At 47.4% G+C, this 12328-nt stretch overlaps 1 protein-coding gene across 1 annotated transcript in view; it reads left to right on the forward strand.

Annotated features, from left to right (window-relative positions):
* Window positions 1-11: 11 nt before the first annotated feature.
* LOC122435756 (melanoma-associated antigen B2-like) overlaps window positions 12-12328 on the forward strand; it is a 41139-nt gene continuing 28822 nt past the window's right edge. The window contains exons 1-2 of the mRNA XM_043459853.1: window positions 12-315; window positions 376-1116. Coding sequence (XP_043315788.1) covers window positions 12-315; window positions 376-1116 — 1045 coding nt within the window. The remainder of the gene's footprint in view (window positions 316-375; window positions 1117-12328) is intronic.

Genomic DNA, 12328 nt, shown 5'->3' on the forward strand with positions numbered 1-12328 from the left:
CCACAGCCATCATGCCCTGTATGCAGAAGAGTAAGGTCCGTGGTCACGAGAAACATCACCAGGCCTGGGCTGAGACCCAGGGTCTTCATGGTCAAGCCACCACATCTAGGGGAGAAGAGACCACCTCCTCCTCCCCTCCTGATTTAGAGAGTGCTCCCTCAAGCTCCTCAGCTGCTGGCACCCTGAAGGAGCCTCAGGGAGCCCAAGGCACCACCAGTGCTGCTGCAGGTGCTATACCCAAAAGATTTGGTGTCGGTGCTGCAGCACGCTCAAGATCTGATGTCAGTGGTGCAGCATGCTCAAGAGCTGGTGTCGGTGCCACAGCATGTGCAAGAGCTGGTGTCAGTGCCACAGCACACTCAAGAGCTGGTGTAGGTGCCGAGGGCCAAGGTCAGGGAGGTGAAAATTCCTCCCAGGCCTCAGCTGCTGCTGAGAGCTCTCACACAGATCCTCTGACCAAGAACGTCGAGGTGTTGGTGCAGAAGATGCTGTATAAGTATAAGGTGAGGGAGCTCATTAAGAGGTCAGAAATGCTGAAGACTATCAATAAAAGGTATAGGGGCCAGTTCCCTGAGATCCTCAAGAGAGCCTCTGAGCACATAGAGATGGTGGTTGGCCTGGTCCTGAAGGAAGTCAGGCCCAATGGTCACTCCTATATCCTGGTGAGCAATCTAGATCTCAGCGACAGTGAGTCTATGAGAGGTGACCAGGGGCTGCCAAAGAATGGTCTTCTGATGCCTCTTCTGGGTGTCATCTACCTGAATGGCCACCGCCTCTCCGAGGAGAAGATCTGGAAGATCCTGAATTTTCTGGGCATCTATGATGGAAGAAGGCACTTCATCTTTGGAGATACCAGGAAGTTCCTCACAGAAGATCTGGTGTGGGAAGAGTACGTGGAGTACCGCCAGGTGCCCAGCAGTGATCCCCCTCTCTATGAGTTCCCGTGGGGTCCGAGAGCACTCATGGAATCCAACAAGAAGAAAGTCCTGGAGTTTTTGGCCAAGGTCAATGATACAGTCCCTGCTACCTTCCTGGAGCATTTTGAGGAGTCTTCCAGAGAGGAAGTAGAGAGCACCAGCGATAACCTTTTGCTCTGCATAGTGGCCCGCATTCCAAGTTGGATGGCCTCCAGAGGGAACTTTTCAACCTTCTATTATTCGGGCAGTAAAAGAGAAAATTATGGCTCCTGATCCCTGGGGCCACCCGGGCCAAGTCCCATATGTTATGGTCTGGCAAGATCTAGTAGAAAATCCGCCCAAATGGTTAAAACCTTTTGTTCACAAATTCCTGATTATCCTAATGTACAAGCCCTGGTTATGGAAATCCCCACTCCCCCAGAAGAAGCCGAGAAGAACAAGGGCCCAAAACCGGTCTTGCAGGAATCCTCATACCTGAACATGATTGACTTAGAGACAGAAATTAGGCCCCCGCCATATGCCCCTCCTCCGTTGCAGGTTCCCCCAGGGGAAGAGCCCCCCCCCCCAATAGGGAACCCCGACCCTGGAGAAGAAATAGAGGGAATAGGGATGAGCAAGATCATGGGGACCGAGAGTTACCTTCATCTACTGTACAGGCACTCCGCATCCGAGTGGGACCAGCTAACCCGGACAGAGAGCGAACCTATCAGTACTGGCCCTTTTCCACGAGTGATCTGTATAATTGGAAAACCCAAAATCATCCATTTTTGGAGAAACCCCAAGGCCTCATTGACCTCTTAGATTCCATTTTGTTCACTCATAACCCCACCTGGGATGATTGCCAGCAGCTGTTGCAGGTGCTCTTCACCACGGAAGAATGAGAGCGAATCCTGGCAGAGGAGCGGAAACGGGTCCCGGGGGTCTACGGGAGACCAACAGCCCAGCCACATCTCGTGGACGAGGGGTTTCCTCTGTTGCGGGCTAACTGGGATTTTGAGTGAGTGGAAGGTAGGGAGCGTCTCTGATTGTACCTCCAGACTCTAATGGCTGGCCTGCGGGCTGCAGCTAGGAAGCCGACAAATTTGGTGAAGGTAAATTTAGTAAGGCAAGAGCCCACTGAGAGCCCGTCAGCCTTCCTAGAGAGGCTAATGGAAGCCTTTAGGCAACATACACCTATAGACACCCAGGCTGAGGAATCACGCGCTGCAGTTCTACTAGCGTTTGTGAATCAGGCAGCCCCAGATAGTAAGAGAAAATTACAAAAGATAGAGGGGTTAAGAGAACAGACAATACAAGACTTACTGAAAGCAGCTGAAAAGTTATTTAATAATAGAGAGACCCCAGACTGGACTTGGACTGAGCCAATGAAACAGGCTTTCCAGACACTCAGACGGGCCCTACTAAAACCCCAGCCCTTACCCTGCCTCACCCAAATAAGCCATTCCAGCTGCTTGTAAATGAAAAGCAAAAAATAAGAAAGGGGGTCTTGACACAACAATGGGGACCATGGAAGTGGCCGGTGGCATACCTTTCAATGCGATTAAACCCGGTGGCCTCTGGGTGGCCCCCTTGCCTCTGCATCATTGCAGCCACTACCCTCCTCATCTACGACGCCAACAAGTTGACATATGGACAGCAACTCTGGGTTTACACCCCCCACGCCATCGAAGGGGTTTTAAAGCAGCCGCCGGGTAAGTGAATCTCCCATGCCCATTTGACACATTACCAGGCCCTGCTGCTTGAGGCCCCAAGGGTGCGTTTTCAGACCTCTTGCTTCCTGAATCCAGCCACACTTCTACCTAGCCCAGAGGAAGACTGCCCTCTCCATAATTCCAGTGAGATACTGGCTGAGGCCCTGGCAGCTAGAAAAGACTTAACTGATGTGTCGCTAAACAACAGTGAGCTAGTATGGTTCACTGATGGGAGCAGCTATGTAAAAGATGGACAAAGGAAGGCAGGAGCTGCTCTAGTTGATGATTCAGGACAGACAATATGGGCTGAGACACTTCCCCCAAACACGTCTGCACAAAAAGCAGAGTTGATTGCCCTAATACAGGCTCTGGAGCAAGCAAAAGGGAAGAGAGTCACCATTTTTATGGACAGTCGATATGCTTTTAGCACTGTCCATATTCAAGGTCCGATAGAGCAGGAAAGGGGATTTAGAACAGCGGAGGGAAAAAAAGTCAAGAATTTGCCCAAGATCCGCAGGCTCCTGAAATCTGTTCAACTGCCCCGGGCAGTAGGAATTGTACATGTCCCCAGTCACCAGGAAGGAGAGGACCCTAGGGCATGGGACAAACGGGCTGCTGATGTGGACGCTCAAGAAGTGGCCAGCTGGGACTACGCTGCCCCCATATTAGCTGTGGGACTTCCACCTCTTGGTATGGGAACTCTGCCACCAGTCCCTGACTATTCCCTCCCTGACCTCGTCTGGATCAACGAGGATACCACCCTCCAGAAGGATGACAAAGATGGATGGTACTGAGATCAAAACAACAACCTGATATTGCCTGCCATCCTGGGTCGTCACCTATGTGAACACCTGCACACAACTACACACTTGGGGGACAAAAAGACCTTGACACTTCTCCAGACGGCCTGCCTAAGGTTCCCTCGACAAAATGCAACTGTAAGAGAGATTATCCAGGCTTGCAAAGCATGCCAGCTGATGAAGACAGAGAAAAGGCAGCACACTGGAACAAGTTACTGAGGGAAAGAGCCAGGGCAACACTGAGAGATAGATTTCACTGAAGTAAGGCCAGGCAAGTACGGGTATCGCTATCCGTTGGTTCTGGTAGATACCTTCTCGGGGTGGGTAAAAGCCTTCCCCACTAAGGGAGAGACAGCAACAGTGGTTGCTAAAAAGATCTTAGGAGAGATAGTGCCTAGGCACGGGCTGCCAGTGACTATGGGCTCTGATAACGGACCTGCCTTTGTGAGCCAGATTGTACAAGGGGAGACAAAATGGAAGTGACATTGTGAATATAATCCCCAGAGCTCAGGACAGGTTGAGAGAATGAATCAGACCCTAAAAAAAACTTAGACAAAGTTGGCAATAGAGACTGGCGGGGACTGGGTGACCCTCCTTCCCTTCGTGCACTTTCGAGCCCATAACACCCCTTATAAGCTGAATCTTACCCCTTTTGAGATTCTGTATAGAAGACCCCCTCCTGTGTGTCCTATATTCGAGGAAAAATGCCTACCACCCCCTACCTTGGGACAATTCCAGCAAACACTGATGGCATTAAGTAAGGTGCATAGCCATGTTTGGAAATTAATTCAAGAGATACACGAGGGTCCAAGCAAGGGGACCATCCCCTCACGTAATATTGGCCCGGGTGATTGGGTTTGGGTAAAACGACACCAATCTAAAGCATTAGAACCTAGATGAAAAGGCCCTTATGTTGTTCTCCTTACCACTCCTACTGCTGTTAAGGTCGACGGGATCCGGCCCTGGGTTCACTGCAATCACGTGCAGCAAGCCATCCCGGAAAAACAAGAGAAGGCACAAGCAGAAAGGGAGGCAAGACCTCACCAGTCAAATCCTTTGAAACTGAAACTCGTGCGAAGGGAGCCCCCTTAACTCTCCTCCTGATAACAGTTTTCATCAGGCCAGGAGCAACCAGCCACAACCCCCATCAGCCAGCTAACCTGACTTGAGTGATCTACAATCCTGAGACTGGAGAAGTGCTTAATTCGAACTCCAACGTGGCCCCCAAAGGGACATGGTGGCCAGTACTGACCTTTGATTTGTGCGTGCTGGCAGCTGACGGTAATGGGTTTGGTTCCCACCAACTCACCAAGCTCTTTGCCCACGGCTCTTTCAGTCTGTTCACCCATAACTGTGTAAAAAGGCCCACAGTACTACGAACAGGTGCCTGTCTATGTCTGCCCAGGGGGAGGAAGGGATCAGAACCAAATTGAAAAATGTGGTGGAGTTGACTCTTTTTATTGTGCCACTTGGGTTTGTGAAACCACGGGAACAGTCCATTGGCTCACTAACTCCGACACGGACCTCATTCAGGTAAAATCACCCCTGAATTCCCAGAAATGTCCAACTAAGAGAGTCCTGGGCAATGTTTCCCATTACAGATCAAATTCACAGACAAAGGAAAAAAATTTACCAGGTGGGATGTTGGCCGACCTTGGGGCCTCCGTCTTTACAAGACTGGCTATGACACAGGATTCTGGTTTGAGCTTACATTAAAAAAGGGACCGCTCTATTTGGCACCCAAAGTAGGCTTAGGACCAAACCAGGTGACAGAGCAACGCCAAAGACTCCCTAATAGATCGACTCCACGCACCGTGGGACCCCCCAGGGTTAACATGTCCCCACCAACAGACCCCCTTATGAAAATGAACTCCTCGGCCTATCTCACCCTAAATGCCTCTTGTCCAGACTTAACAAATGGTTGCTGGCTTTGCTATAATATGTCTCGGCCTGCAGACGGCAGCAACAACCTGGGTCAGGCCGGTTGACAGTAGGCTCCATTACGGGCATAGGCACCTGTATAGGAACTATCCCTAAGACTTATCAACACCTAGGTGATAATAATTCAGTCCCTAGGACTAGCCTCCCCAATTCTACCCACCAGTGGGTACTTCCGCCAGAAAACGGGTGGTAGACTTGCTCCGCCAGACTAACCCCGTGTGTCCATAAGGCAGCACTTGATGCCTCCCAAGATTTCTGTGTCCTAGTCTACCTGATCCCCCAGCTAAACTATTACTCAAAGGAAGAGCTGCAACCTAGGTTAGACCCATCGCGTCAATATAGGGTAAAACGAGAACCAATCACTGCCCTGACTTTGGCAGTCCTATTGGGTCCTTAAAAACGGGAAGTGAGATTGCAGCCTTAACGTTGCAAGATAAACAGTATAGTCAACTAAGGGCTGCAACAGATGGAGATATTGAGCTCCTTGGCTGAAGTCGTGTTACAGAATAAGAGAGGATTCGATTTGTTGTTTCTGCAACAAAGAGGATTATGTGCAGCACTGGGAGAAGAATGCTGTTTCTCTATCGCCCATTCAGGGGTGGTACAAAAATCTTTCCAGAAAGTAAGAGAGAGACTAGCCCAGCGGAAGAGAGAAGGAAAAGCCCAACAAGGCTGGTTTGAATCTTGGTTTCAGCGCTTCCCCTGGTTGACCACTTTGATTTCCACCCTCCTGGGGCCACTCATAATATTAACATTGTTACTGACCTTTGATCCATTCATTTTAACCTGTCTGGTCTCATTTATTAGAGAGCGCCTCAATACCATCCAAATTATGGTATTGAGACAACAATATCAGCCAATTTCACAGGGTAGAGAGAAAGATTCCTCTACAAAATGTACAAAGACAGGGGGTAAATGTGAGCCTGTCACGGCTTTCGACATGACAGGCAGCCTAGATTAGGAGTAGGCCTGGCTTCCCGGAGTAACATAATTAACAGGCCACCTAGAGCCAGCCAATCAACATGTGCCTAGCAAGAAAAAGGGAACCTATCAGGGGAAAGCTGAAAGCCCACAAGGATTGGGCCAACAAAAATTGCCTTGCAACTGTGTAACCAATCCGCTTGTGCCAACTACCCGATGGTACCCAATAAAGACCTGAGAGAACTGGGGCTCAGGGCCTTTTTGTCCTCACATCCTTGGTGAGGGCGGGAGGCCCTGGTTCGAGTCAGTAGTAAATTCCCCTACTGAAAGTTGCGTTGTCTCGAGGAGTCTCCTTTGCCGATCGGGGATCTGGACTACAGGCAGAACATCTATAAGTGACATCATACAGTATTTGTCAATCTCTGTCTGAGATATTTTACTCAATATTCTACCTTCCATCTTGCTGCAAATGTCAATATTCCATTCTTTTGATGGGGCAGCTCCTTTGTATGCCTTTTGAACAAATGGCACTGCCCCATCCACACACGACACAGCTCCCCAGCTAAGTGTTCATCTCTGCACTCGCACAGAGAAACTACAAGTCCTCTTCCTCTTCTCCCATGGGAAGTGTGTCTTTGAAGCTCAGTCTGGAACCAGTTCTTCCCCCTACTTTCTGGCAAACTGGACCTTCTGGTCCCATCTCCCACTCCACAGAATCCATCTCCCTCCCTCCTCACACACTTATCCCTTCCCTGCCCTCTCTGCCCCCCACTATCAGAGAACTCAGAGAGAAACATAATTTCACATCAGCTTGATATTATTTTATTTTCGTTATTAGTGTCTGCAGTTGCTATAATATTCAGCATCTGTACTTTTGGCCAGTACTCAGCGGCCAGACCCCCAAGCGTTTCTGAGGTGTCTAGCCATGCCCTGAAATCACTGGCTGTCCACTGGTCCAGCTGGAATGGCAGGGGTCTCCATTTTCTCTGGAACCTCCTCTGGTTCATTCTCATTAACTGGAAATGCAGGGTTCTCCATGGTTTCTGGGACCTCCTCTGATTCATTCTGATTAGCTGGAATGGCTGGTGTCTCCATGGTCTCTGGGACTTCCTCTGGTTCCTTCTGATTACCTGGAATGGCAGGGGTCTCCATGGTCTCTGGAACCTCCTCTGGTTCCTTCTGATTCAGCTGTTAATTCGCCTTGGAACTCTGGCTACAGAGCTTTGAGCATCTGATTTTCTTAAGCTTTTTTTTGGTGGGAGTTTTCAGAGAAGTTTTCTTGGGCAGCTTTGCCGGAATGGGAATATTCACCCTCGTGGTTACCCTGGCCACGTGGAGAAAACAAGACAGGGAGCAAGAATGGCACTGGTTTAGGGAAGAGTGTGAAGAGAGGTGGGAACGATGGCTTCAGGAGAAGGGGTGTGGGCAGAGAAGGGTTATGTGCCAGGCATCGACAGGGGAGGGTGTCTTCTGGAGTGGGGTCGATGGGCAAGAGGAGTTTGGCTGGGTGCAGTTCACCTTGACATTTTTTTCTGGACCTCAATTGATAGGAGGTCTTCATCTTCTCCTGGGTAACAGGAGGTGGGTGTTCCATAACTACTCTGGAGCCTTGTGGCTTCCCAGTCACCTCAGTCATTTGGAGGACTCACAGTGGTCTGCTCAGAGCCCCTGAGCATCCCTATATACACCCATCCCCAGGGAGCCTCACCGTCATGCTTTATGAGGTCAGCAAGTCTTTTCCCCCGCCAATGGTGGCCCTGGGTGACCTTAGACATCACAAAGCCCCATCCTGACATGTCTAGCGGAGGAAGGGGAGCAATTCAGATGATTTCTTGGGAGAAATGTGGCATTACTAATGCCCTAAAGAGGCCTCCAAACTCACCTGCCACCCTGACCCCTATGTCAACTCTGTTGGGTCACACAGCAGGCAGAGTGCATCTCCTCCCAACCTTGCTCCACAGCCACACACCTCAGGCATTCATTCTGTTCTCTCTCAGCTTTCACCATTATCTAGCTCTTCAAATCTTGCCTAAACTCCCTCCATGACAACTAGGTTGTGTTTAAGTGTCTGTGGAATCGAGAATCATTGCTTGTTCATCCTGCAATGTGGTCTTAATGCACCTTGAAGCCCATTGAATTCTGGGCCAGCCGACAGAAACCTTTCCATCCCGCTTCCTTGTCCCAGTGTTATCGGAGCTTGTTTCCGTTTTCTGGTCTCCAGTCGCAAACCCTTGTCTTCAGGCTTTGAGAATGCAGTGAATACACTTGCCCTTGCTCCACACGGAGCTGTCTCGTTTCAAATCTAGGACTCAGGGTCACATCACTAGGAGTAGTTCCCAGGCTTGGCTTTGAATAGGGTGATGGGGATTGGGCAGAAAAATGCATGTTTCAGTTTGTGCTGTGGGATCCCATGCAGAAATGACCACCTGCAGCTGATTAGTATTCCCATCAAGGGGTGGAGCTTGCCCAGAGCTGTGTGAGCCTTGTGTGCAAAGGTCTTCTCAACACGTGCCCTCACATATCTTTTTTCTCATCTTGTTTTCTTGCTGGAAGCTCCCTTGGAGCTTACCTCACAGCCAAAACCATGGTGGAATTCATTTCCATGAGCAGCTGCCACAAGCTTCCAGCTTCTTGGTCGAAACTCTGAGTCCTCCTGTCCTGTGTATCTAGTTCCCATGGTCTCTCATTGAGCTGGTTCGCTCTGGAGGAAAGGGGAATGGATTGTGTGCTCCACCTCAGTCCTCGTTTGTCCATTGACTCGTAGGCTCCACCAGCCTGAGGTGTACACCTGGGGACAGTTTGTGGGCTTAGTGGGTCTTCCTGGGTTTCCTGTCAAGTGTTCACATCCTGGTGTCCACTTGTTGCTTACTCACCCAGGGTACATAACACTGCTGAACATTTTAAGAGGTAGAAAATGCACGCTGTAGAGAAACCCAAAATATGTCTCTTAGAATTTTTAGAAGATCTTAAAACCTTATAGAAAAATGGACAAGAGGCACGAGCCATCACTTTATAAGAAAGATGTATCACTTGCCTTTACTGAAGTTTATTTAGTTCATTATATGGACGACATTTTACTTGCTCATTGTATAGAGGGTATTCTTTTGCAAGCGTATGACCTGCTATTGCTTCAATTAACTAAATTTGAATTATAAATTGCTTCTGAAAAAATACAACAGTCCCCGCCGTTTTCTTATTTCAGGTTTAGACTAGAGAGAGAGAGACCTTTCAAGCGCAGAAACTTCAGATTCGAAAAGATAATCTGAAGACTTTAAATGACTTTCAGAAATTATTAGGGGACATAAATTGGATCCGTCCCTATCTAAAATTGACTACTGGAGAATTGAAACCTTTGTTTGATATTTTGAAGGGATCCACTCACCCTTCCTCCCCTAAAATACTAAACGATGTGGGGCGAGCTGCTCTGGCCCTAGTTTAACAGGCCCTCTCTCAGCATTTTGCTACCTACTGTGATTTTTCTCAACTGTGGGGACTATATGTGTTTCCCTCTAAACATACCCCGACGGCAGTGTTATATCAAAATGCTCCCTTACAGTGGATCCTTTTACCTGTATTGCCTTCAAAAGTTCTTACTCCTTTTTTTGATTTCATTAGCCTCCTCGTTGCCAAAGGAAGGCGTCTTTCCAGAGAAATGTTGGGAGCCGATCCTGCTTACATTTATGTGCCTTATACCAAAGAACAGCATGAATGGCCTTTTCAGTTTAATGACTCGTGGTCTTTGGCCTTTTCCTCCTTTACAGGTCAAATTATTAATCATTTACCTTCTGATAAACTTTTGCATTTTGCCAGCCAGCATTCATTTATTTTTCCAAAGAATGTTTCTAATGTTCCTATTCAAGATGCACTTATGATCTTTACTGACGTTTCCTCCAACGGAACCGCTGCCTTTGTGGTTAGTGATACCCCTTTCTCCTGGCAGACGAACTATACATTGGCTCAAGAAGTAGAGCTTTCAGCCATTCATAAAGTATGCTCACAATATTCCTCACAGTCTTTTAATTTGTTTACTGATAGCAAATACATTGCTCATGCTTTGCAATATATAGAAACCGTTCCCTTTATTTCTACTGTGAATTCTAACATTCAACATTTGTTACATTCATTTCAGTCTCTGCTGCAACAGCGCACCTTACCTTGCTTTTTTGGACATTTACTTGCCCACACTGGGCTTCCTGCACCTCTATCTATGGGAAATCAAATAGTTGATTCTCACACTAGAGTTTTTCTTTCACAGGTGGAAGCAGCACAACAGTCACATGCGCTACCTCACCAAAATAGTAATACTCTTCGTCTGCAGTTTCAAATCTCTGGAGAGACTGCACAACAAATTGTTAAATCCTGTTTTGTTTGCCCTAAGTTTCTCCCAGTTCCACACCTTGGCCTTAATCCTCGTGGGCTTCTACCGAATCATCTTTGGCAAATGGATGTCACTCATGTCCCTTCCTTTGGTCGTTTAAAGTACATTCATGTATCTATTGACACCTTTTCAGGATATATTGTGGCATCCTTACAGACTGGTGAAGTGGCAAAACATTCTATCTCGCATTGTCTTTATGCTTTTTCCATTTTAGGCACGCCAAAGATTATAAAACCTGATAATGGCCCCAGCTATGTTTCCTCTGCCTTCAAAATTTTTTGTTCCTCTTTTTCTATCACCCTAAAAACAGGCATTCCTTATAATCCACAGGGTCAAGGCATCGTGGAACGTGCTAATCAAACTTTGAAACTACAGCTTCAAAAAATACAGAGGGGGGAGCTCTACCCCCTTCTACCCAGTAATTACCTTAATCACACTTTACATATTTTAAATTTTTAAATTTTAGATAAAGAAGGACATTCAGCCGCACAGAGATTTTGGGACCCTCAGATTTTCAGCAAAAGGCCGATGGTCTTGTGGAAGGACCCGCTAAATAATAACTGGCATGGCCCAGATCCAGTGTTAATTTGGGGGAGGGGTCATGTATGTGTTTTTCCACAGGATGCCGAAGCACCGTGCTGGCTCCCGGAAAGGCTGGTATGCCAGACGGAGGAGATAACTGAATCAGCAATTAGGTCGGCTGACTTTACAGCAGAGGAATCTTCTCCCGACAAATCAGCAGAGGCATGAGTTTATTCTTCAAGCAAGGAGGATGGCTGCAGAGACAGCTCAACCTAGATACGCACTGGCTTACATTGCCCTCGCTTTGGCTTGTGCAATAAAGAATCAAGCCTTCCCTCAGGCTGAAGCCAATGCTTTCGTTTCCTGGGCTCATTCTTTTTTTTTTTTTTTTTTAATTTATTTATTTATTTATTTTTTCAGTGGGTTTTGTCATACATTGACATGAATCAGCAATAGATTCTTATGCTGATTTTTACAATTAAACAGCCTGCTGGGTCTGCACAAGCACACCTTTATCGGTTACCGAAGGAATGCCTTGGTGGGTGCTTCCCTTTCCAAAAAATGAAACTTCGGCTTTATGTGATTTTTTAAAAGAATATCAGAAGAAACATTGAAGCTTAATTACAGTTAATTTTGATATAGATTCTCCATGCTCTGATCCTTTACACGCTTCTTCTTTGTATTTTAATGTAACACAAAGTTATCAGAAAATTGTTAATGTGTACTTATATTACGAAAATAGATCTGTTTCTTCTCCTAATGATTTTAATCGATTTGAGGATGACTACTACCAAGTTTGGGATGAATATTTCTGGATGACCCCTGAAAAAGGACAGCTACTGACCCCTGCTGACATTTTCTGGGAGCAACAGACTCATGTACCAACATTTGGAGGTCGGGAATTTCCAAGATATCACATGAAACATATGGGACTATTGCCTACCCACAAATGTAAGACTGTAATGGATGTAACGTTTATTTTCAACAAGTTCTGTTATATGGCCAGGGACAGATTGGGAAAATAGCCCTGGTATAAGATGGGTAGCCCCAAATAACACTCGATGGATTTGTGGATACAACCTTTGGCCCTGGCTCCCTGTAGGATGGGTGGGGAGATGTACCCTAGGGTTTGTGTTTGCCCCTTGGAGAATTCATAAG

The sequence above is a fragment of the Cervus canadensis genome, chromosome X (genome assembly GCF_019320065.1).
Source record: "Cervus canadensis isolate Bull #8, Minnesota chromosome X, ASM1932006v1, whole genome shotgun sequence".
Classification (NCBI taxonomy): Eukaryota; Metazoa; Chordata; class Mammalia; order Artiodactyla; family Cervidae; genus Cervus; species Cervus canadensis.